This window comes from Tachyglossus aculeatus, chromosome 22 (genome assembly GCF_015852505.1).
Source record: "Tachyglossus aculeatus isolate mTacAcu1 chromosome 22, mTacAcu1.pri, whole genome shotgun sequence".
Taxonomy (NCBI): Eukaryota; Metazoa; Chordata; class Mammalia; order Monotremata; family Tachyglossidae; genus Tachyglossus; species Tachyglossus aculeatus.
Genome location: NC_052087.1, coordinates 47,336,409 through 47,363,534, shown reverse-complemented (window position 1 = coordinate 47,363,534; position 27,126 = coordinate 47,336,409). Strand labels below are relative to the sequence as shown.

General features: G+C 46.4%; 1 protein-coding gene across 4 annotated transcripts in view; it reads right to left on the bottom strand.

Moving 5' to 3' along the window:
- Window positions 1-24,199, bottom strand: part of GTF2H1 (general transcription factor IIH subunit 1) — a 53,313-nt gene extending 29,114 nt beyond the window's left edge. For 3 of the 4 annotated variants that reach the window (XM_038764935.1, XM_038764937.1, XM_038764938.1), the window contains exons 1-2: window positions 24,043-24,199; window positions 11,914-12,085 (exon numbers count right to left, since the gene is read on the bottom strand). In XM_038764935.1, the coding sequence (XP_038620863.1) occupies window positions 11,914-12,067 (154 nt within the window). In that variant the 5' untranslated portion in view covers window positions 12,068-12,085; window positions 24,043-24,199. The remainder of the gene's footprint in view (window positions 1-11,913; window positions 12,086-24,042) is intronic. The other variant, XM_038764936.1, reaches the window with a different exon arrangement.
- Between the last annotated feature and the right edge of the window lie 2,927 nt (window positions 24,200-27,126).

Below are 27,126 nucleotides of genomic sequence, written 5' to 3'. Positions count from 1 at the left end.
ATTTATTGAGTACTTACTGTCAGCCTGCTGTTGGAATCTATTTAGTGAGCACTTATTGTGAGCCCGCTGTTGGAATCTATTTCTTGAGCACTTATGGTGCACCCGCTGTTGGAATCTATTTCTTGAGCACTTATGGTGAGCCCGCTGTTGGAATCGATTTATTGAGCACTTACCATGAGCCCGCTGTTGGAGTCTATTTATTGAGCACTTATCGTGAGCCCGCTGTTGGAATCTATTTATTGAGCACTTATGGTGAGCCCGCTGTTGGAATCTATTTCTTGAGCACTTATTGTGATCCCGCTGTTGGAATCTATTTATTGAGCACTTATTGCGAGCCCGCTGTTGGAATCTATTTATTGAGCACTTATTGTCAGCCCGCTGTTGGAATATATTGTGAGCCCGCTGTTGGAATCTATTTATTGAGCATTTATTGTGAGCCCGCTGTCGGAATCTATTTATTGAGCACTTATTGTCAGCCCGCTGTTGGAATCTATTTATTGAGCACTTATCATGAGCCCGCTGTTGGAATCTATTTATTGAGCACTTATCATGAGCCCGCTGTTGGAATCTATTTATTGAGCACTTATCGTGAGCCCGCTGTTGGAATCTATTTATTGAGCACTTATTGTGAGCCCGCTGTTGGAATCTATTTATTGAGCACTTATTGTCAGCCCGCTGTTGGAATCTATTTATTGAGCACTTACTGTGAGCCCGCTGTTGGAATCTATTTATTGTGAGCCCGCTGTTGGAATCTATTTATTGAGCACTTATTGTGAGTCCGCTGTTGGAATCTATTTCTTGAGCACTTATTGTGATCTTGCTGTTGGAATCTATTTATTGAGCACTTATTGCGAGCCCACTGTTGGAATCTATTTATTGAGCACTTATTGTCAGCCCGCTGTTGGAATCTATTTATTGAGCACTTATTGTCAGCCCGCTGTTGGAATCTATTTATTGAGCACTTACTGTGAGCCCGCTGTTGGAATCTATTTATTAAGCACTTATTGTCAGCCCGCTGTTGGAATCTATTTATTGAGCACTTATCATGAGCCCGCTGTTGGAATCTATTTATTGAGCACTTATCGTGAGCCCGCTGTTGGAATCTATTTATTGAGCACTTATTGTGAGCCCGCTGTTGGAATCTATTTATTGAGCACTTATTGTCAGCCCGCTGTTGGAATCTATTTATTGAGCACTTATTGTCAGCCCGCTGTTGGAATATATTGTGAGCCCGCTGTTGGAATCTATTTATTGAGCATTTATTGTGAGCCCGCTGTCGGAATCTATTTATTGAGCACTTATTGTCAGCCCGCTGTTGGAATCTATTTATTGAGCACTTATCATGAGCCCGCTGTTGGAATCTATTTATTGAGCACTTATCATGAGCCCGCTGTTGGAATCTATTTATTGAGCACTTATCGTGAGCCCGCTGTTGGAATCTATTTATTGAGCACTTATTGTGAGCCCGCTGTTGGAATCTATTTATTGAGCACTTATTGTGAGCCCGCTGTTGGAATCTATTTATTGAGCACTTATTGTGAGCCCGCTGTTGGAATCTATTTATTGAGCACTTACTGTGAGCCCGCTGTTGGAATCTATTTATTGTGAGCCCGCTGTTGGAATCTATTTATTGAGCACTTATTGTGAGTCCGCTGTTGGAATCTATTTCTTGAGCACTTATTGTGATCCTGCTGTTGGAATCTATTTATTGAGCACTTATTGCGAGCCCACTGTTGGAATCTATTTATTGAGCACTTATTGTCAGCCCGCTGTTGGAATCTATTTATTGAGCACTTATTGTCAGCCCGCTGTTGGAATCTATTTATTGAGCACTTACTGTGAGCCCGCTGTTGGAATCTATTTCTTGAGCACTTACTGTGAGCCCGCTGTTGGAATCTATTTCTTGAGCACTTATCATGAGCCCGCTGTTGGAATCTATTTATTGAGCACTTATCATGAGCCCGCTGTTGGAATCTATTTATTGAGCACTTATCGTGAGCCCGCTGTTGGAATCTATTTATTGAGCACTTATTGTGAGCCCGCTGTTGGAATCTATTTATTGAGCACTTACTGTGAGCCCGCTGTTGGAATCTATTTATTGTGAGCCCGCTGTTGGAATCTATTTATTGAGCACTTATTGTGAGTCCGCTGTTGGAATCTATTTCTTGAGCACTTATTGTGATCCTGCTGTTGGAATCTATTTATTGAGCACTTATTGCGAGCCCACTGTTGGAATCTATTTATTGAGCACTTATTGTCAGCCCGCTGTTGGAATCTATTTATTGAGCACTTATTGTCAGCCCGCTGTTGGAATCTATTTATTGAGCACTTACTGTGAGCCCGCTGTTGGAATCTATTTATTAAGCACTTATTGTCAGCCCGCTGTTGGAATCTATTTATTGAGCACTTATCATGAGCCCGCTGTTGGAATCTATTTATTGAGCACTTATCGTGAGCCCGCTGTTGGAATCTATTTATTGAGCACTTATTGTGAGCCCGCTGTTGGAATCTATTTATTGAGCACTTATTGTGAGCCCGCTGTTGGAATCTATTTATTGAGCACTTATTGTCAGCCCGCTGTTGGAATATATTGTGAGCCCGCTGTTGGAATCTATTTATTGAGCATTTATTGTGAGCCCGCTGTCGGAATCTATTTATTGAGCACTTATTGTCAGCCCGCTGTTGGAATCTATTTATTGAGCACTTATCATGAGCCCGCTGTTGGAATCTATTTATTGAGCACTTATCGTGAGCCCGCTGTTGGAATCTATTTATTGAGCACTTATTGTGAGCCCGCTGTTGGAATCTATTTATTGAGCACTTATTGTGAGCCCGCTGTTGGAATCTATTTATTGAGCACTTATTGTGAGCCCGCTGTTGGAATCTATTTATTGAGCACTTACTGTGAGCCCGCTGTTGGAATCTATTTATTGTGAGCCCGCTGTTGGAATCTATTTATTGAGCACTTATTGTGAGTCCGCTGTTGGAATCTATTTCTTGAGCACTTATTGTGATCCTGCTGTTGGAATCTATTTATTGAGCACTTATTGCGAGCCCACTGTTGGAATCTATTTATTGAGCACTTATTGTCAGCCCGCTGTTGGAATCTATTTATTGAGCACTTATTGTCAGCCCGCTGTTGGAATCTATTTATTGAGCACTTACTGTGAGCCCGCTGTTGGAATCTATTTCTTGAGCACTTACTGTGAGCCCGCTGTTGGAATCTATTTCTTGAGCACTTATCATGAGCCCGCTGTTGGAATCTATTTATTGAGCACTTATCGTGAGCCCGCTGTTGGAATCTATTTATTGAGCACTTATTGTGAGCCCGCTGTTGGAATCTATTTATTGAGCACTTATTGTCAGCCCGCTGTTGGAATCTATTTATTGTGAGCCCGCTGTTGGAATCTATTTATTGAGCACTTATTGTAAGTCCGCTGTTGGAATCTATTTCTTGAGCACTTATTGTGATCCTGCTGTTGGAATCTATTTATTGAGCACTTATTGCGAGCCCACTGTTGGAATCTATTTATTGAGCACTTATTGTCAGCCCGCTGTTGGAATCTATTTATTGAGCACTTATTGTCAGCCCGCTGTTGGAAACCATTTATTGAGCACTTACTGTGAGCCCGCTGTTGGAATCTATTTCTTGAGCACTTACTGTGAGCCCGCTGTTGGAATCTATTTCTTGAGCACTTACTGTGAGCCCGCTGTTGGAATCTATTTCTTGAGCACTTATTGTGAGCCCGCTGTTGGAATCTATTTCTTGAGCACTTACTGTGAGCCCGCTGTTGGAATCTATTTATTGTGAGCCCGCTGTTGGAATCTATTTATTGAGCACTTATTGTGAGCCCACTGTTGGAATCTATTTATTGAGCACTTATTTTGAGCCCGCTGTTGGAATCTATTTATTGAGCACTTATTGTGAGCCCTCTGTTGGAATCTATTTATTGAGCACTTATTGTGAGCCCGCTGTCGGAATACATTTATTGAGCAATTATTGTGAGCCCGCTGTTGGAATCTATTTATTGAGCGCTTATCGTGAGCCCGCTGTTGGAATCTATTTATTGAGCACTTATTGTCAGCCCGCTGTTGGAATCTATTTATTGAGCACTTATTGTGAGCCCGCTGTTGGAATCTATTTATTGAGCACTTATTGTGAGCCCGCTGTTGGAATCTATTTATTGAGCACTTATTGTGAGCCCGCTGTTGGAATCTATTTAGTGAGCACTTATTGTGAGCCTGCTCTTGGAATCTATTTATTGAGCACTTATTGTGAGCCTGCTCTTGGAATCTATTTATTGAGCACTTATTGTCAGCCCGCTGTTGGAATCTACTTATTGAGCACTTATTGTGAGCCCTCTGTTGGAATCTATTTATTGAGCACTTATTGTGAGCCCGCTGTCGGAATACATTTATTGAGCACTTACTGTGAGCCCGCTGTTGGAATCTATTTATTGAGCGCTTATTGTGAGCCCGCTGTTGGAATCTATTTATTGAGCGCTTATTGTCAGCCCGCTGTTGGAATCTATTTATTGAGCGCTTATTGTGAGCCCGCTGTTGGAATCTATTTATTGAGCACTTATTGTCAGCCCGCTGTTGGAATCTATTTATTGAGCACTTATTGTCAGCCCGCTGTTGGAATCTATTTATTGAGCACTTATTGTGAGCCCGCTGTTGGAATCTATTTATTGAGCACTTATTGTGAGCCCCCTGTTGGAATCTATTTATTGAGCACTTATTGTCAGCCCGCTGTTGGAATCTATTTAGTGAGCACTTATTGCGAGCCCGCTGTTGGAATCTACTTATTGAGCACTTATTGTGAGCCTGTTCTTGGAATCTATTTATTGAGCACTTATTGTGAGCCCGCTGTTGGAATCTATTTATTGAGCACTTATTGTGAGCCCGCTGTTGGAATCTATTTATTGAGCGCTTATTGTGAGCCCGCTGTTGGAAACCATTTATTGAGCACTTACTGTGAGCCCGCTGTTGGAATCTATTTCTTGAGCACTTACTGTGAGCCCGCTGTTGGAATCTATTTCTTGAGCACTTACTGTGAGCCCGCTGTTGGAATCTATTTCTTGAGCACTTATTGTGAGCCCGCTGTTGGAATCTATTTCTTGAGCACTTACTGTGAGCCCGCTGTTGGAATCTATTTATTGTGAGCCCGCTGTTGGAATCTATTTATTGAGCACTTATTGTGAGCCCACTGTTGGAATCTATTTATTGAGCACTTATTTTGAGCCCGCTGTTGGAATCTATTTATTGAGCACTTATTGTGAGCCCTCTGTTGGAATCTATTTATTGAGCACTTATTGTGAGCCCGCTGTCGGAATACATTTATTGAGCAATTATTGTGAGCCCGCTGTTGGAATCTATTTATTGAGCGCTTATCGTGAGCCCGCTGTTGGAATCTATTTATTGAGCACTTATTGTCAGCCCGCTGTTGGAATCTATTTATTGAGCACTTATTGTGAGCCCGCTGTTGGAATCTATTTATTGAGCACTTATTGTGAGCCCGCTGTTGGAATCTATTTATTGAGCACTTATTGTGAGCCCGCTGTTGGAATCTATTTAGTGAGCACTTATTGTGAGCCTGCTCTTGGAATCTATTTATTGAGCACTTATTGTGAGCCTGCTCTTGGAATCTATTTATTGAGCACTTATTGTCAGCCCGCTGTTGGAATCTACTTATTGAGCACTTATTGTGAGCCCTCTGTTGGAATCTATTTATTGAGCACTTATTGTGAGCCCGCTGTCGGAATACATTTATTGAGCACTTACTGTGAGCCCGCTGTTGGAATCTATTTATTGAGCGCTTATTGTGAGCCCGCTGTTGGAATCTATTTATTGAGCGCTTATTGTCAGCCCGCTGTTGGAATCTATTTATTGAGCGCTTATTGTGAGCCCGCTGTTGGAATCTATTTATTGAGCACTTATTGTCAGCCCGCTGTTGGAATCTATTTATTGAGCACTTATTGTCAGCCCGCTGTTGGAATCTATTTATTGAGCACTTATTGTGAGCCCGCTGTTGGAATCTATTTATTGAGCACTTATTGTGAGCCCCCTGTTGGAATCTATTTATTGAGCACTTATTGTCAGCCCGCTGTTGGAATCTATTTAGTGAGCACTTATTGCGAGCCCGCTGTTGGAATCTACTTATTGAGCACTTATTGTGAGCCTGTTCTTGGAATCTATTTATTGAGCACTTATTGTGAGCCCGCTGTTGGAATCTATTTATTGAGCACTTATTGTGAGCCCGCTGTTGGAATCTATTTATTGAGCGCTTATTGTGAGCCCGCTGTTGGAATCTATTTATTGAGCACTTATCATGAGCCCGCTGTTGGAATCTATTTATTGAGCACTTATCGTGAGCCCGCTGTTGGAATCTATTTATTGAGCGCTTATTGTGAGCCCGCTGTTGGAATCTATTTATTGAGCACTTACTGTCAGCCCGCTGTCGGAATCTATTTATTGAGCACTTATTGCGAGCCCGCTGTCGGAATGTACTTATTGCGAGCCTGCTGTTGGAATCTATTTATTGAGCACTTATGGTGAGCCCGCTGTTGGAATCTATTTATTGAGCATTTATTGTGAGCCCGCTGTTGGAATCTATTTATTGAGCACTTATCGTGAGCCCGCTGTTGGAATCTATTTATTGAGCACTTATTGTCAGCCCGCTGTTGGAATCTATTTATTGAGCACTTATTGTCAGCCCGCTGTTGGAATCTATTTATTGAGCACTTATTGTCAGCCCGCTGTTGGAATCTATTTATTGAGCACTTATTGTGAGCCCGCTGTTGGGTAGGGACCGTCCCTATATGTTGTCAACTTGGACTTCCCAAGCTGCACACGATAAGCGCTCAATAAATACGACAACAAATGAGCACTGTGCTAAGCGCTTAGGAGAGTACATCAGAACATAAAATTGCCCCCCCGCCCCGGTCCCTGAATCTTCAAATTCACCCGCCACATTCAGGGCAAGAAGGGAAGCAGCGTGGCCTACTGGTTAGAGCACGGGCCTGGGTTCTAATCCCGGCTCTGCTGGGTGACCTCGGGCAAGTGACTTCACTTCTCTGTGCCTCAGTTACCTCATCTGTAAAATGGGGATGAAGACTGTGAGCCCCGCGTGGGACCACCTGATTGCCTTGTATCTACCCCGGCGCTTTAGAACGGTGCCTGGCATCATCATCAATCGTATTTATTGAGCGCTTACTGTGTGCCGAGCACTGTACTAAGCGCTGGCATGTACTACGGTGAAAAAAAATAATTTCAAAAGCTCCCGGAGTGCCAGGGCCTGCCGCTAGACGAAAGCAACATTATTGATTGCTTTTGTTCAACTGTGTCCCTTAATAAACCTGGCCCAACAGGATTAATAATAATAATATTGGTATTTGTTGAGCGCTTACTATGTGCCAAGCACTGTTCTAAGCGCTGGGGTAGGCACATAGTAAGCGCTTAACAAATACCATTATTATCATTATACAAGGAGAAGCAGCGTGGCTCAGTGGAAAGAGCGTGGGTTTTGGAGTCATGGGTTCAAATGCCGGCTCTGCCAACTGTCAGCTGTGTGACTTTGGGCAAGTCAGTTCACTTCTCTGGGCCTCAGTTACCTCATCTGTAAAATGGGGATTAAAATTGTGAGTCCCCTGTGGGACAACCTGATCACCTTGTAACCTCCCCAGCGCTTAGAACAGTGCTTTGCACATAGTAAGCACTTAAATACCATCATCATCATCATTATTATTATTATACAAGGTAACCAGGTTGTCCCACGTGGGGCTCACAGTCTTCACCCCCATTTTCCAGAGGAGGGAACTGAGGCCCAGAGAAGTGAAGTGACTTGCCCAAAGTCAAACAGCTGACAAGTGGCGGAGTCAGGATTAGAACCCATGACCTCTGACTCCCAAGCCCGGGCTCTTTCCACTGAGCCACGCTGCTTCTTGAGGTTCTGTAGAAAAAAAGCAGCAGTGTGGCTTAGTGGAAAGAACGTGGGCTTTGGAGTCATGGGTTCGAATGCCGGCTCTGCCAACTGTCAGCTGTGCGACTTTGGGCAAGTCACTTCACTTCTCTGTGCCTCAGTGACCTCATCTGTAAAATGGGGATTAAAATTGTGAGCCCCATGTGGGACAACTGGATCACCTTGTAACCTCCCCAGCGCTTAGAACAGTGCTTTGCACATAGTAAGCGCTTAACAAATACGATCATCATCAACATTATTATTATACAAGGTAACCAGGTTGTCCCACGTGGGGCTCACAGTCTTCACCCCCATTTTCCAGATGAGGGAACTGAGGCCCGGAGAAGGGAAGTGACTTGCCCACGGTCACACAGCTGACACGAGGCGGAGCCGGGATTAGAACCCACGACCTCTGGCTCTGTGGCCCGGGCTCTTTCCACTGAGCCACGCTGCTTCTCTAAGAGGCTCCAAGAATCCCGATGCTTCCAAGAAAAGGGAAAACCCTGCAGGGCCCGGGAAAAAGGCCACCCCGCCGCAGTGTTCATTCATTCATTCAATCGTATTTATTGAGCGCTTACTGTGTGCAGAGCACTGGACTAAGCGCTTGGGAAGGACAAGCTGGCAACAGAGACAGTCCCTACCCAACAGCGGGCTCACAGTCTAGAAGGGGGAGACAGACAAAACAAAACATATTAACAAAATAAATAGAATATGGACAAATAAATAGAGTAATAAATATTAGGAGCTTACTATGAGCCAAGCACTACGGCGGATACAAGCAAATCAGGTTGGACACAGGCTGTCATTCATTCACACAGGCTGTCATTCATTCACACATTCACACATTCATTCATTCAGTGCTCTTACGGGAGAGCGTTCACACACTGCCACAAAGCCGCTATGTTTTGGACGGTATTTGTTAAGCGCTTACTGTGTGTGGCAGGCTCTGTGCTGAACCCTGGGATACGTACAAGTTGATAATAATAATAATGATAATGGCATTTATTAAGCGCTTACTATGTGCAAAGCACTGTTCTAAGCGCTGGGGAGGTTACAATAATAATAATGATGGCATTTATTAAGCGCTTACTATGTGCAAAGCACTGTTCTAAGCGCTGGGGAGGTTACAAGGTGATCAGGTTGTCCCCCGGGGCGGGCTCCCAGTCTTCATCCCCATTTTCCAGATGAGGGAACTGAGGCCCGGAGAAGTGACTTGCTCAAAGTCACCCAGCTGACAGTTGGCGGGGCCGGAATTTGAACCCATGACCGCTGACTCCAAAGCCCGGGCTCTTTCCCACCGAGCCACGCTGCTTCTCTGTAAGCGCTTAATAAATGGCATAATTATCATTACTACCACCAGGAAAAGGCAGAGACAATTAAGTAGCCCGGGTAAGCGCTCAGCAAATAACGCTGATTTCATTCATTCAATCGTATTTATTGAGCGCTTACTGTGCGTGAAGCACCGCACTGAGCGCTTGATCTCTTGACTGTAAGCGCCTTGTGGGCACCGACTGCTGTACCGTGCTTTCCCGAGCGCTTAGTCCAGTGCTCTGCGCCCAGTAAATGCTCCAGAGATACGATCGATTAAAAAAGACCCAAGCGGGGGTTACGAATTTGATCGGGGGCCCCGGGTTTGGGGTCAAAGCAGCGGGGGTGCCCTCTCCATCATCATCATCAATCGTATTTATTGAGCGCTTACTGTTAATCAGTTAATCAGGATGGACGCTAGCCATGCCCTGCATGGGGCTCACAATCTTCACCCCCATTTTCCAGATGAGGGAACTGAGGCCCAGAGAAATGAAGTGACTTGCCCACGGTCACACAGCAGACGGGTGGCGGAGCCGGGATTAGAACTCAGGTCCTTTTGACTCCGAGGCCCGCGCTCTTTGTGAGCCCACCTTTTAGACTGTGAGCCCACTGTTGGGTAGGGACTGTCTCTATATGTTGCCAACTTGTACGTCCCAAGCGCTTAGTACAGTGCTCTGCACACAGTAAGCGCTCAATAAATACGATTGATTTGATGATGATGGTATTTGTTAAGCGCTTCCTATGTGCCAGGCACTGTTCTAAGCGCTGGGGCGGATAGAAGCAAATTGAGTTGGACGCAGTCCCTGCCCCATGTGGGGCTCACAGTCTCAATCCTCATTTTATAGATTCATTCATTCAATCGCATTTATTGAGCGCTTACTGTGTGCAGAGCACTGTACTAAGCGCTTGGGAAGTCCAAGTTGGCAACATATAGAGACGGTCCCTACCCAACGGTAGGCTCACAGTCTAGAAGAGGTACTGAGGAACAGAGGAGTGACTTGCCCAGGGTCCTAGCAGACAAGTGGCGGAGCTGGGATTAGATTTATTCATTCAATTGTATTTATTGAGCGCTTACTGTGTGCAGAGCACTGTACTAAGCGCTTGGGAAGTCCAAGTTGGCAACATATAGAGACGGTCCCTACCCAACAGTGGGCTCACAGTCTAGAAGAGGTACTGAGGAACAGAGGAGTGACTTGCCCAGGGTCCCAGCAGACAAGTGGCGGAGCCGGGGATTCATTCATTCATTCAATCGTATTTATTGAGCGCTTACTGTGTGCAGAGCACTGTACTAAGCGCTTGGGAAGTCCAAGTTGGCAACATATAGAGACGGTCCCTACCCAACAGTGGGCTCACAGTCTAGAAGAGGTACTGAGGAACAGAGGAGTGACTTGCCCAGGGTCCCAGCAGACAAGCGGTGGAGCCGGGATTAGATTTATTCACTCAATCGTATTTACTGAGCGCTTCCTGTGTGCAGAGCACTGGACTAAGCGCTTGGGAAGTCCAAGTCGGCAACATGTAGAGATGGTCCCTACCCAACAGTGGGCTCACAGTCTAGAAGAAGACTACCTTGTATCCCCCACCCAGCACTTACTATGTGCAAAGCACTGTTCTTGGGAGGATACAAGGTGATGAGGTTGTCCCACAACGGATTCAATCTTAATCTCCATTGTACAGATGAGGTAACTGAGGCACTGAGAAGTGCAGTGACTTGCCCAGAGTCACGCAGCTGGGATTAAAACAGTGCTTGGCACATAGTAAGCACTTAACAAATGCCATTATTATTATCATTATTACTATTCTCTGCAATGTCCAGAGGGTGTGTGCAACCCAGCCCAGTCTACTTCTCCTCCTGGCTAGGCTTCCTTCCCAATTCCTTTCTACACGTGGACTACAGGGTGGCAGCCACACCTGTCGGGGTCCCAAGCGCTTAGTACAGTGCTCTGCACACAGTAGGCGCTCAATAAATACGACTGAATGAATGAATGAGGGCTCAGAACCGAAGGCCGTTCCATGCTGCCGCTCACTGGCAAAAACCCCCCTACTTTTCCTTCCGTCTTCGTGCAAGGGATGGGCTGATGGGATCAATCAATCAATCGTATTTATTGAGCGCTTCCTGTGTGCAGAGCACTGGACTAAGCGCTTGGGAAGTCCAAGTTGGCAACCTATAGAGACAGTCCCTACCCAACAGTGGGTTCACAGTCTAAAAGACTGGATGCGGTTTGGGTCGCAGGATCCCGAGTACTCATCATCATCACCATCAATCGTATTTATTGAGCGCTTACCGTGTGCAGAGCACTGTACTAAGCGCTTGGGAAGTACAAGTTGGCAACATATAGAGACAGTCCCTACTCACAGTGGGCTCAAAGTCTAAAAGGGGCTCACAGTCTAAAAGGCCCTCCCAGGCACGACCCCCCGCAATGTGCACATGTCAAGCGCTCAGTACAGCGCTTTGCACACAGCAAACGCTCAACTAATACGACCGGATGAACCTTCCAGGGTCCCACGTAACCGGATGGTCACCTGCCGCTCCCGCCTCACTCGCCAAACGGGCCCCGACCAAGATTTCGGAAAGCCGGTGCAAAACGAAGCAACCCAAGGACGTTTAACGCTACAGGGGTTGGAAACCCTCCGGCGAAACTACTTACATTTAATGTCCGCGTACATATGGCTGATCGTGAACCTGTCCTTGCCCTCGGGGGCCCACGCGATCCTTTCTGCCATGAGGTAAAGCGCCCCATCCTGCTTCTTCTGACGCACCTTCTTCACGATCAACAGGACTTCTTCAGAGGAGGTCGCCATGACGGCGGAGGGCGGCTACTGGACGAAACACAAAAGTGAGGAAGGGTTAGTTCCTTTGCAATTTGACGCTGAGGTGGTACGGGAATCTGCGATCAGGACAAAGCTATTTCTCCACTTTTCCAATTTAAAGGCGTCAAGATGGGCCCTTGCAATCGTGCAGCGCGCTTCTGTTTTTATCTGGCTGTTTTTAGTTTTTACCTGGTGTTTTTATCCTCACCGTACCTCGTTCTCGCCTGTCCCGCCATCGGCCCCCGGCCCACATCCTCCCCTGGGCCTGGAATATATGTTTGTAGAAATTTTTTTACTCTATTTTATTTGTACATATCTATTCTATTTATTTTATTTTGTTAGTATGTTTGTTTTTGTTCTCTGTCTCCCCCTTTTAGACTGTGAGCCCACTGTTGGGTAGGGACTGTCTCTAGATGTTGCCAACTTGTACTTCCCAAGAGCTTAGTACAGTGCTCTGCACATAGTAAGCGCTCAATAAATACAATTGATGATGATGGAATGGCCCCAATCCCTCTGCCCATCCGCCAAGCTAGCTCTCTTCCTCCCTTCAAGGCCCTACTGAGAGCTCACCTCCTCCAGGAGGCCTTCCCAGACTGAGCCCCTTCCTTCCTCTTCCCCTCGTCCCCCTCTCCATCCCCCCCCATCTTACCTCCTTCCCTTCCCCACAGCACCTGTATATATGTATATATGTTTGCACATATTTATTACTCTACTTATTTTACTTGTACATATCTATTCTATTTATTTTATTTTGTTAGTATGTTTGGTTTTGTTCTCTGTCTCCCCCTTTTAGACTGTGAGCCCACCGTTGGGTAGGGACTGTCTCTATACGTTGCCAATTTGGACTTCCCAAGCGCTTAGTCCAGTGCTCTGCACATAGTAAGCGCTCAATAAATACGATTGATGATGATGATGATCTGGCGGTTGTTGACGCTATTGATTCGTGGTCCACTGGCTGTTCCAGATCCCGTTAAGAGTTTTTAGAAGTGACGATTTTCCATTTTTTTTAATGGTGCTGGTTAAGCGCTTACTATGTGCCGGACCCTGTATTAAGCAGTGGGGTAGGTACGGCTAATCAAGACGTGGGCCTCCGCCTTAACCCTCATTTTACAGATGAGGTAACTTTCCCCAATACCACAGAAACAATCAATCAATCGTATTTATTGAGCGCTTACTGTGTGCAGAGCACTGGACTAAGCGCTTGGGAAGTCCAAGTTGGCAACATATAGAGACGGTCCCTACCCAACAGTGGGCTCACAGTCTAAAAGGGGGAGACAGAGAACAAAACCAAACATACTAACAAAATAAAATAAATAGAATAGATATGTACAGGTAAAATAAATAGAGTAATAAATCAGTACAAACATATATACATATATACAGGTGCTGTGGGGAAGGGAGGGAGGCAAGATGGGGGATGGAGAGGGGGACGAGGGGGAGGAAATAAGCACTGAGCATTCAGGAACTACCACTCTTAAGGAGCACGACACTCATGACAAGGCTTCTTTCCTTTCCTCGAGAACTCGGACGCATTTTGTTTTTTTTAAACAGCAAAAATCCAGAGCGTTGGAAGTGGTTCAGTCTTTAAACAGACTCCATTGCTTGTTCTTCAGCGGTTCAACGAAAAAAACCGTGAGCTTCTGCTCTTCTGCAAAAAGGGAACACAGCCCCGGGAGTGCATTTCATCCTCTGCATCATCGGTCAGACTCTCTTATTCCAGTCTTGTTTCCCGTTACGCTCAGCATGGTTTCAAAAGGATCTGGAGACACTGGAGGGGGTCCAATCAATCAATCAATCATATTTATTGAGCGCTTACTGTGTGCAGAGCACTGGACTAAGCGCTTGGGAAGTACAAATTGGCAACATATAGAGACGGTCCCTACCCAACAGCGGGCTCACAGTCTAAAAGGGGGAGACAGAGAACAAAACCAAACATACTAACAAAATAAAATAAATAGAATAGATATGTACAAGTAAAATAAATAGAGTAATAAATATGTACATATATACATATATACAGGTGCTGTGGGGAAGGGAAGGAGGTAAGATGGGGGGGATGGAGAGGGGGATGAGGGGGAGAATGCCCCCCCCAAAAATCACTAAAGGGATGGAAAGAAAGTCCTACGGGGAAAGGACTTGGTTTAGCTTGGAGAAGAGAAGGCTTAGCTGTTTTCAATCAATCAATAATAATAATAATAATAATGACATTTGTTAAGCGCTTACAATGTGCAAAGCTCTGTTCTAAGCGCTGGGGAGGATACAAGGCGATCAGGTTGTCCCACTTGGAGCTCCCAGTCTTCATCCCCATTTTCCAGATGAGGTCACTGAGGCCCAGAGAAGTGAAGCGACTTGCCCAAAGCCACCCAGCTGACAACTGGCGGAGCCGGGATTTGAACCCATGACCTCTGGCTCCAAAGCCCGGGCTCTTTCCACTGAGCCACGCTGCTTCTCTAGCAATCGTATTTATTGAGCGCTTACTGTGTGCAGAGCACTGGACTAAGTGCCTGGGAAGTCCAAGCTGGCAACATATAGAGACGGTCCCTACCCAACAGTGGGCTCACAGTCTAAAAGGGGGAGACGGAGAACGAAACCAAACATACTAACAAAATAAAATAAATAGAATAGATGTGTACAAGTAAAATAGAGTAATAAATATGTACAAACATATATACACGTGCTGTGGGGAAGGGAAGGAGGTAAGACGGGGAGATGAAAGTGTACGAAGGACTTACGGATTAATCAATATTTATAGGGCGCTTACTGTGTACAGAGCACTGGATTAAGCGCTTCGGCGAGGACGATATAACAGACTGGAAGACCCAATTCCCTCCACGAGCTGTCCTGCCAACCGGTTGTTTCCCACGTGCAAAGGACGAAGAAAGAGGAAACGAGTTCAAGTGAAAGCAGGGGGGATTTGGGTTAGACATCAGCAAGGACTTGCCTATTCAGGAAAGGAAAAACTGAAAACGAGCTACCACGGGAGGCTGTGGCGTTTCCATAAACGCCACCATTCATTCGATAAATACGACTGAATGAATGAATCGTTCGAGCTGAGACTTGACTGAGCCGGGCCGCGTACTGAGCGCTCGCGGGTTAGGAATAGTAGTAATGGTATTTACTGAGCGCCGACTGAATGCAACGTATCGAAGGAATACAGAAATGGGAGCCGAGCAGACAGAGCACAGACTTAGGGGTCGGAAGGGGCTGGTGTCCGCTGTGCGAATTTGGGCAAATGAAAGCGACTGTCTGTGCCTCAGTTGCCTCATCTGTAAAATGGGGATTAAGACTGTGAGCCCCGTGTAGGGCACTGAAAGATCACTGCGGGCAGGGAAACTGATGTTTGTTGTTCTATTGTAATAATGACGATGATGATGATGGTATTTGTTAAGCGCTTACTGTGTGCTTGGCACTGTTCAAAGCGCTGGGGGGGGGGGGGGATACAAGGTGATCAGGTTGTCCCACATGGGGCTCACAGTCTTCCATCCCCTTTTATAATAATAATAATAATAACAATGGCATTTATTAAGTGCTTACTATGTGCAACGCACTGGGGAGGTTACAAGGTGATCAGGTTGCCCCACGGGGGGCTCATGGTCTTAAACCCCATTTTACAGGTGAGGGAACTGAGGCCCAGAGAAGCGAAGTGACTTGCCTGGCACGGAATGAGCACATAACAAATACCTTAGGTATCATTCATTCATTCATTCAATGACTGTGAGCCCACTGTTGGGTAGGGACCGTCTCTAGATGTTGCCAACTTGGACTTCCCAAGCGCTTAGTACAGTGCTCTGCACACAGTAGGCGCTCAATAAATACGACTGAATGAATGAATGACGATAGAGACGGTCCCTACCCAACAGTGGGCTCACGGTCTAGAAGAGTCCTGGCTGTGCCAATTCTCAGCTGTGTGACTTCGGGCAAGTCACTTCACTTCTCTGGGCCTCAGTTCCCTCATCTGTCAAATGGGGATGAAGACCGTGAGCCCCCCGTGGGACAACCTGATCACCTTGTATCCTCCCCTAGCGCTTAGAACAGGGCTTTGCACGTAGTAAGCGCTTAATAAATGCCATCATCATCATTATTATTATTATTATTACTAGAAGGGGGAGACAAGACGACAAAACCAAGCATGTGGACAGGTGTGGAGTCGTCAGAAGAATTATTCACTCATTCATTCAATCGTATTTATTGAGCGCTTACTGTGCGCAGAGCACTGTAGGAAGCAGCGTGGCTCAATGGAAAGAGCCCGGGCTTGGGAGTCAGAGGTCGTGGGTTCAAATCCCGGCTCCGTCGCTTGTCAGCTGTGTGACCTTGGGCAAGTCACTTAATTTCTCTGGGCCTCAGTTCCCTCATCTGTAAAATGGGGATGAAGATTGTGAGCCCCCCGTGGGACAACCTGATCACCTTGTATCTTCCCCTAGCGCTTAGAACAGTGCTTTGCACGTAGTAAGCGCTTAATAAATGCCATCATCATCATTATTATTATTATTACTAGAAGGGGGAGACAAGACGACAAAACCAAGCATGTGGACAGGTGTCAAGGCGTCAGAAGAATTATTCACTCATTCATTCAATCGTATTTATTGAGCGCTTACTGTGCGCACAGCACTGTAGGAAGCAGCGTGGCTCAATGGAAAGAGCCCGGGCTTGGGAGTCAGAGGTCGTGGGTTCAAATCCCGGCTCCGTCGCTTGTCAGCTGTGTGACCTTGGGCAAGTCACTTAATTTCTCTGGGCCTCAGTTCCCTCATCTGTCAAATGGGGATGAAGATTGTGAGCCCCCGGTGGGACAACCTGATCACCTTGCATCCTCCCCTAAAGCTTAGAACAGTGCTTTGCACATAGTAAGCGCTTAATAAATGCCATCATCATCATTATTATTATTATTATTACTAGAAGGGGGAGACAAGACGACAAAACCAAGCATGTGGACAGGTGTCGAGTCGTCAGAAGAATTATTCACTCATTCATTCAATCGTATTTATTGAGCGCTTACTGTGCGCAGAGCACTGTAGGAAGCAGCGTGGCTCAATGGAAAGAGCCCGGGCTTGGGAGTCAGAGGTCGTGGGTTCAAATCCCGGCTCCGTCGCTTGTCAGCTGTGTGACCTTGGGCAAGTCACTTAATTTCTCTGGGCCTCAGTTCCCTCATCTGTAAAATGGGGATGAAGATTGTGAGCCCCCCGTGGGACAACCCTGATCACCTTGCATCCTCCCCTAAAGCTTAGAACAGTGCTTTGCACATAGTAAGCGCTTAATAAATGCCATCATCATCATTATTATTATTATTATTACTAGAAGGGGGAGACAAGACGACAAAACCAAGCATGTGGACAGGTGTCGAGTCGTCAGAAGAATTATTCACTCATTCATTCAATCGTATTTATTGAGCGCTTACTGTGCGCAGAGCACTGTAGGAAGCAGCGTGGCTCAATGGAAAGAGCCCGGGCTTGGGAGTCAGAGGTCGTGGGTTCAAATCCCGGCTCCGTCGCTTGTCAGCTGTGTGACCTTGGGCAAGTCACTTAATTTCTCTGGGCCTCAGTTCCCTCATCTGTAAAATGGGGATGAAGATTGTGAGCCCCCCGTGGGACAACCTGATCACCTTGCATCCTCCCCCTAAAGCTTAGAACAGTGCTTTGCACATAGTAAGCGCTTAATAAATGCCATCATCATCATTATTATTATTATTATTACTAGAAGGGGGAGACAAGACGACAAAACCAAGCATGTGGACAGGTGTCGAGTCGTCAGAAGAATTATTCACTCATTCATTCAGTCGTATTTATTGAGCGCTTACTGTGCGCAGAGCACTGTAGGAAGCAGCGTGGCTCAATGGAAAGAGCCCGGGCTTGGGAGTCAGAGGTCGTGGGTTCAAATCCCGGCTCCGTCGCTTGTCAGCTGTGTGACCTTGGGCAAGTCACTTAATTTCTCTGGGCCTCAGTTCCCTCATCTGTAAAATGGGGATGAAGATTGTGAGCCCCCCGTGGGACAACCTGATCACCTTGCATCCTCCCCTAAAGCTTAGAACAGTGCTTTGCACATAGTAAGCGCTTAATAAATGCCATCATCATCATTATTATTATTATTATTACTAGAAGGGGGAGACAAGACGACAAAACCAAGCATGTGGACAGGTGTCGAGTCGTCAGAAGAATTATTCACTCATTCATTCAATCGTATTTATTGAGCGCTTACTGTGCGCAGAGCACTGTAGGAAGCAGCGTGGCTCAATGGAAAGAGCCCGGGCTTGGGAGTCAGAGGTCGTGGGTTCAAATCCCGGCTCCGTCGCTTGTCAGCTGTGTGACCTTGGGCAAGTCACTTAATTTCTCTGGGCCTCAGTTCCCTCATCTGTCAAATGGGGATGAAGACCGTGAGCCCCCCGTGGGACAACCTGATCACCTTGTATCTTCCCCTAGCGCTTAGAACAGTGCTTTGCACGTAGTAAGCGCTTAATAAATGCCATCATCATCATTATTATTATTATTATTACTAGAAGGGGGAGACAAGACGACAAAACCAAGCATGTGGACAGGTGTCGAGTCGTCAGAAGAATTATTCACTCATTCATTCAATCGTATTTATTGAGCGCTTACTGTGCGCAGAGCACTGTAGGAAGCAGCGTGGCTCAATGGAAAGAGCCCGGGCTTGGGAGTCAGAGGTCGTGGGTTCAAATCCCGGCTCCGTCGCTTGTCAGCTGTGTGACCTTGGGCAAGTCACTTAATTTCTCTGGGCCTCAGTTCCCTCATCTGTCAAATGGGGATGAAGATTGTGAGCCCCCCGTGGGACAACCTGATCACCTTGCATCCTCCCCTAAAGCTTAGAACAGTGCTTTGCACATAGTAAGTGCCTAATAAATGCCATTATTATTATTATTATTAGAAGGGGGGAGAGAGACGACAAAACCAAGCATGTGGACAGGGGTCAAGTCGTCAGAACAATTATTCATTCATGCATTCAATCGCATTTATTGAGCGCTTACTGTGTGCAGAGCACACAGTAAATGTGGGTGAAGACCGTGAGCCCCCCGTGGGACAACCTGATCACCCTGTATCCTCCCCTAGCGCTTAGGACAGTGCTTTGCACACAGTAAGTGCTTAATAAATGCTATTATTATTATTATTATTATTAGAAGGGGGAGCCAGATGACAAAACCAAGCATGTGGACAGGTGTCAAGTGGTCAGAACAATTATTCATTCAATCGTATTTGTTGAGCGCTTACTGTGTGCAGAGCACTGGCTAAACATTCATTCAGTCAATCTTTACTGAGCACTTACTGTGTGCAGAACACTGGCTAAGCATTCATTCATTCAATCCTACTTATTGAGCGCTTACTGTGTGCTGTGAGCCCACTGTTGGGTAGGGACCGTCTCTGTATGTTGCCAACTTGTACTTCCCAAGCGCTTAGTATAGTGCTCTGCACACAGTAAGTGCCCAATAAATACGATTGAATGAATGAATGAATGCAGAGCACTGGCTAAGTATTCATTCATTCAATCGCATTTGTTGAGCGCTTACTGTGTGCAGAGCACACAGAAAATGGGGATGAAGACTGTGAGCCCCCCGTGGGACAACCTGATCACCTTGTATCCTACCCTAGCCCTTAGAACAGTGCTTTGCACATAGTATGTGCTTAATAAATGACATTATTATTATTATTATTTATTAGAAGGGGGAGCCAGATGACAAAACCAAACATGTGGACAGGTGTCAAGTTGTCAGAACAATTATTCATTCATTCAATTGTATTTGTTGAGCGCTTACTGTGGCCAGAGCACTGGCTAAGCATTCATTCATTCAACCGTATTGAGCGCTTACTGTGTGCAGAGCATTGACTAAGCATTCATTCATTCAACCGTATTGAGTGCTTACTGTGAGCAGAGCACTGGCTAAGCATTCATTCAGTCAACCGTATTAAGCGCTTACTGTGTGCAAAGCATTGGCTAAGCATTCATTCATTCAATTGTATTGAGCACTTGCTAAGCATTCATTCATTCCACCGTATTGAGCACTTACTGTGGGCAGAGCACTGGCTCAACATTCACTCATTCAACCGTACTGAGTGCTTACTGTGGGCAGAACACTGGCTAAGCATTCATTCATTGTCGTACTTACTGAGCGCTTACTGTGTGCAGAGTACAAGCTAAGTATTCACTCATACTGAGCGCTTACTGTGTGCGGAGCACTGGCTAAGCATTCACTCATTCAATCGTATTGAGCACTTACTGTGTGCAGAGCACTGGCTAAGCATTCACGCATTCAATCATACTAATTGAGCGCTTACTGTGTGCAGAGCACTGGCTAAACATTCACACATTCAATCGCACTTATTGAGCACTTACTGTGTGCAGAGCATTGCCTAAGCATTCATTTATTCAATCGTGCTTATTGAGTGCTTACCGTGTGCAGAGCACTGGCTAAGCAATCATTCATTCAATCGTGCTTATTGAGCGCTTACCGTGTGAAATGCACTGGCTAAGCATTCATTCATTCAATCGTATTTATTGAGCACTTACCGTGTGCACAGCATTGGACCAAGCACTCATTCATTCATTAATCGGATCTATTGAGCGCTTACCGCGTGCAGAACACTGGCTAAGCATTTATTCATGCATTCAATCGTACTTACTGAGCGCTTACTGTGTGCACAGCATTGGACTAAGCATTCATTCAGTCGTACTTACTGAGCGCTTACTGTGTGCAGAGTGCTAGCTAAGTATTCATTCATTCATTCGTATTGAGCGCTTACTGTGTGCAGAGCACTGGCTAAGTATTCATTCATTCAGTCGTACTTACTGAGCACTTACTGTGTGCAGAGTACTAGCTAAGTGTTCATTCATTCAATCGTATTGAGCGCTTACTGTGGGCAGAACACTGGCTAAGCATTCACGCATTCAGTCGTGCTTATTAAGCGCTTAAGCATTCATTCAACCATACTGAGCGCTTACTGTGTGCAGAGCACAGGCTAATTGTAAGCTTATTGTAAGCACTCATTCAATCGCACTTATTGAGCGCTTACTGTGGGCAGAACACTGGCTAAGCATTCATTCATTCAGTTGTACTTACTGAGCGCTTACTGTGTGCAGAGCACAGGCTAAGCATTCATTCATTCAATCGTATTGAGCGCTTATTGTAAGCATTCACTCATTCCACCGTACTGAGCGCTTCCTGTGGGCAGAGCACTGGCTAAGCATTCATTCATTCAGTCGTACTTACTGAGCGCTTACTGTGTGCAGAGCACAGGCTAAACATTCATTCATTCAATCATACTGAGCGCTTATTGTAAGCATTCATTCATTCCACTGTATTGAGCGCTACCTGTGGGCAGAGCACTGGCTAAGCATTCATTCATTCAGTCGTACTTACTGAGCGCTTACTGTGTGCAGAGCACAGGCTAAACATTCATTCATTCAATCGTATTGAGCGCTTATTGTAAGCATTCACTCATTCCACCGTACTGAGCACTTACGGTGGGCAGAGCACAGGCTAACCATTCATTCATTGTCATACTTACTGAGCGCTTGCTCTGTGCAGAGCACAGGCTAAACATTCATTCATTCAATCGTATTGAGCGCTTACTGTAGGCATTCGTTCATTCCACCGCATTGAGCGCTTACGGTGGGCAGAGCACAGGCTAAGCATTCATTCATTCAGTTGTACTTACTGAGCGCTTACTGTGTAGGGCACTGGCTAAACATTCATTCATTCAATCGTATTGATCGCTTACTGTAAGCATTCACTCATTCAATCGTATTGAGCGCTGGCTGTGGGCAGAGCACTGGCTAAGCATTCATTCATTCAGTCGTACTTACTGAGCGCTTACTGTGTGCAGAGCACAGGCTAAACATTCATTCATTCAGTCGTACTTACTGAGCACTTACTCTGGGCAGAGCACAGGCTAAACATTCATTCATTCAATCGTATTGATCGCTTACTGTAAGCATTCACTCATTCAATCGTACTGAGCGCTTCCGGTGGGCAGAGCACTGGCTAAGCATTCATTCATTCAGTCGTACTTACTGAGCGCTTACTGTGTAGGGCACTGGCTAAACATTCATTCATTCAATCGTATTGATCGCTTACTGTAAGCATTCACTCATTCCACCGTACTGAGCGCTTACGGTGGGCAGAGCACTGGCTAAGCATTCATTCATTCAGTTGTACTTACTGAGCGCTTACTGTGTAGGGCACTGGCTAAACATTCATTCATTCAATCGTATTGATCGCTTACTGTAAGCATTCACTCATTCCACCGTACTGAGCGCTTCCTGTGGGCAGAGCACTGGCTAAGCATTCATTCATTCAGTCGTACTTACTGAGCGCTTACTGTGTGCAGAGCACTGGCTAAGCATTCATTCATTCAATCGTATTGAGCACTTACTGTAAGCATTCGTTCATTCCACCGCATTGAGCGCTTCCTGTGGGCAGAGCACTGGCTAAGCATTCATTCATTCAGTCGTACTTACTGAGCGCTTCCTGTGTGCAGAGCACTGACTAAGCATTCATTCATTCATATTGAGCGCTTATTGTAAGCATTCACTCATTCCACCGTATTGAGCGCTTACGGTGGGCAGAGCACTGGCTAAGCATTCATTCATTCAGTCGTACTTACTGAGCGCTTGCTCTGTGCAGAGCACAGGCTAAACATTCATTCATTCAGTTGTACTTACTGAGCGCTTACTGTGTAGGGCACTGGCTAAACATTCATTCATTCAATCGTATTGATCGCTTACTGTAAGCATTCACTCATTCAATCGTATTGAGCGCTTACGGTGGGCAGAGCACTGGCTAAGCATTCATTCATTCAGTCGTACTTACTGAGCGCTTCCTGTGGGCAGAGCACTGGCTAAACATTCATTCATTCAATCATATTGAGCGCTTATTGTAAGCATTCATTCATTCAACCGTACTGAGTGCTTATGGTGGGCAGAGCACTGGCTAAACATTCATTCATTCAGTCGTACTTACTGAGCGCTTCCTGTGGGCAGAGCACTGGCTAAGCATTCATTCATTCAGTCGTACTTACTGAGCGCTTACTGTGTAGGGCACTGGCTAAACATTTATTCATTCAATCGTATTGATCGCTTACTGTAAGCATTCACTCATTCAATCGTATTGAGCGCTTACGGTGGGCAGAGCACTGGCTAAGCATTCATTCATTCAGTCGTACTTACTGAGCGCTTCCTGTGGGCAGAGCACTGGCTAAACATTCATTCATTCAATCATATTGAGCGCTTATTGTAAGCATTCATTCATTCCACCGTACTGAGCGCTTACGGTGGGCAGAGCACTGGCTAAGCATTCATTCAGTCGTACTTACTGAGCGCTTACGGTGGGCAGAGCACTGGCTAAGCATTCATTCATTCAGTCGTACTTACTGAGCGCTTACTGTGTAGGGCACTGGCTAAACATTCATTCATTCAATCGTATTGATCGCTTACTGTAAGCATTCACTCATTCAATCGTATTGAGCGCTTACGGTGGGCAGAGCACTGGCTAAGCATTCATTCATTCAGTCGTACTTACTGAGCGCTTCCTGTGGGCAGAGCACTGGCTAAACATTCATTCATTCAATCGTATTGAGCGCTTATTGTAAGCATTCATTCATTCAACCGTACTGAGCGCTTACGGTGGGCAGAGCACTGGCTAAGCATTCATTCATTCAGTCGTACTTACTGAGCGCTTACTGTGTGCAGAGCACAGGCTAAACATTCATTCATTCAATCATATTGAGCGCTTATTGTAAGCATTCATTCATTCAACCGTATTGAGCGCTACCTGTGGGCAGAGCACTGGCTAAGCATTCATTCATTCAGTCGTACTTACTGAGCGCTTCTTGGGTGCAGAGCACTGGCTAAGCATTCATTCATTCCACCGTATTGAGCGCTACCTGGGGGCAGAGCACTGGCTAAGCATTCGTTCATTCCACCGTACTGAGCGCTTGCTGGGCATTAACGCCTTCAGTGGTACGTACTGAGCGGCTCCTGCGCGCGCAGGGCAGTGTAGTGAGCGCCGGGGCATCAAAGGTGCGGGACGGAGGGAGGGAGGCGTCGCCGTCGGCTCACTGCTGCCCCCGTGCGGGCCGGCGGGCTGTGCCGGGCGCTGTGCTGAGCGCCCCGAGAGCCCCCGACCCGCCGCCACCTCCGCCGGGCCGCCGGGCCGCCTCCATGGCCGCCGCGCACGTGACCGGAAGCAGCGGGGCGCACGTGACCGGAAGCTCCGCGCCGCCGCGCACGTGACCGAAAAGTCCTTTGCGCACGTGACCGGAAGCGCCGGGGAGCACGTGACCGGAAGCTCCCCCGCCTCCGCGCACGTGACCGGGAAGTCCCCTGCGCACGTGACCGGAAGCGCCCCCGGACGCCGCCGCACGCGTGATCGGAAAGCCCTGGGACGCACGTGACCGGAAGCGCCGCCCGCCGCCATCTTGGCTCCAAACCCCCCCAGTCAGTGAGTGAGGGCCTCACTCATGAGGGAGTGAGGGCCTCACTCATGAGGGAGTGAGGGCCTCACTCATGAGGGAGTGAGGGCCTCACTCATTGGTGAGTGAGGGCCTCACTCATTGAGTGAGTGACTCTTTTAGACTGTTTTAGACTCTTTTAGACTTTTAGGCTGTGAGCCGGCTGTTGGGTAGGGACCGTCTCTAGATGTTGCCAATTTGTACTTCCCAAGTGCTTAGTACAGTGCTCTGCACACAGGAAGCGCTCAATAAGTACGATTGATGATGATGACTCATCATTTATTTATAAGTAAGCGCTTAATAAATGCCATTATTATTATTAGTCTCTGTGCCTCAGTTCCCTCATCTGTCAAATGGGGATGAAGACTGTGAGCCCCCCCCCCCCGTGGGACCACCTGATCACCTTGTAACCTCCCCAGCGCTTAGAACAGTGCTTTGCACATAGTAAGCGCTTAACAAATACCATCATTATTATTATTATTGTTCTCTGTGCCTCAGTTCCCTCATCTGTAAAATGGGGATGAAGACTGTGAGCCCCCCCCGTGGGACAACCTGATCGCCTTGTAACCTCCCCAGCGCTTAGAACAGTGCTTTGCACATAGTAAGCGCTTAACAAATACCATCATTATTATTATTATTGTTCTCTGTGCCTCAGTTCCCTCATCTGTAAAATGGGGATGAAGACTGTGAGCCCCCCCCCGTGGGACAACCTGATCACCTTGTAACCTCCCCAGCGCTTAGAACAGTGCTTTGCACATAGTAAGCGCTTAACAAATACCATCATTATTATTATTATTGTTCTCTGTGCCTCAGTTCCCTCATCTGTCAAATGGGGATGAAGACTGTGAGCCCCCCCCCCGTGGGACCACCTGATCACCTTGTAACCTCCCCAGCGCTTAGAACAGTGCTTTGCACATAGTAAGCGCTTAACAAATACCATCATTATTATTATTATTGTTCTCTGTGCCTCAGTTCCCTCATCTGTAAAATGGGGATGAAGACTGTGAGCCCCCCCGTGGGACAACCCGATCGCCTTGGAACCTCCCCAGCGCTTAGAACAGTGCACCTAGTAAGCGCTTAATAAATGCCATCATTATTATTGTTGTTCTCTGGGCCTCAGTTCCCTCATCTGTAAATCGGGGACGAAGACTGTGAGCCCCCCGGGGGACAACCTCATCACCTTGGAACCTCCCCAGCGCTTAGAACAGTGCTTTGCACATCATAAGCGCTTAATAGATGCCATTATTGTTATTATTCTCTGGGCCTCAGTTCCCTCATCTGTAAAATGGGGGTGAAGACTGTGAGCCCCCCATGGGACAACCTCATCACCTTGTAACCTCCCCAGCGCTTAGAACAGTGCTTTGCACATAGTAAGTGCTTAATAGAGGCCATTATTATTATTATTATTATTATTATTATTATTCTCTGGGCCTCTGTTACCTCATCTGTAAAATGGGGATGAAGACTGTGAGCCCCCCCCCCGGGGGACAACCTTAATAAATGCCATCATTATTATTGTTGTTCTCTGGGCCTCAGTTCCCTCATCTGTAAATCGGGGACGAAGACTGTGAGCCCCCCGGGGGACAACCTCATCACCTTGGAACCTCCCCAGCACTTAGAACAGTGCTTTGCACATCATAAGCGCTTAATAGATGCCATTATTGTTATTATTCTCTGGGCCTCAGTTCCCTCATCTGTAAAATGGGGGTGAAGACTGTGAGCCCCCCATGGGACAACCTCATCACCTTGTAACCTCCCCAGCGCTTAGAACAGTGCTTTGCACATAGTAAGCGCTTAATAGAGGCCATTATTATTATTATTATTATTATTCTCTGGGCCTCTGTTACCTCATCTGTAAAATGGGGATGAAGACTGTGAGCCCCCCCCCCGGGGGACAACCTCATCACCTTGGAACCTCCCCAGTGCTTAGAACAGTGCTTGGCACATAGTAAGCCCTTAATAAATGCCATTATTATTATTCTCTGGGCCTCTGTTCCCTCATCTGTAAAATGGGGACGAAGGCTGCGAGCCCCCCGGGGGACAACCTTATCACCTTGGAACCTCCCCAGCGCTTAGAACAGTGCTTTGCACATAGTAAGCGCTTAATAAATGCCATTATTGTTATTATTCTCTGGGCCTCAGTTCCCTCATCTGTAAAATGGGGACGAAGACTGTGAGCCCCCCGTGGGACAACCTGATCATTTTGTAACCTCCCCAGCGCTTAGAACAGTGCACACAGTAAGCGCTTAATAGATGCCATTATTGTTATTATTGTTATTCTCTGGGCCTCTGTTACCTCATCTGTAAAATGGGGACGAAGACTGTGAGCCTCCCGGGATCAGTTTGATCACCTTGTAACCTCCCCAGCGCTTAGAACAGTGCTTGGCACATAGTAAGCCCTTAATAAATGCCATTATTATTATCCTCTGGGCCTCTGTTCCCTCATCTGTCAAATGGGGATGAAGACTGTGAGCCCCCCGTGGGGCAACCTGATCGCCTTGTAACCTCCCCAGCGCTTAGAACAGTGGCTTGCACATAGTAAGCGCTTAACAAATGCTATTTTTGTTATTATTAACAGTGCTTTGCACATAGTAAGCACTT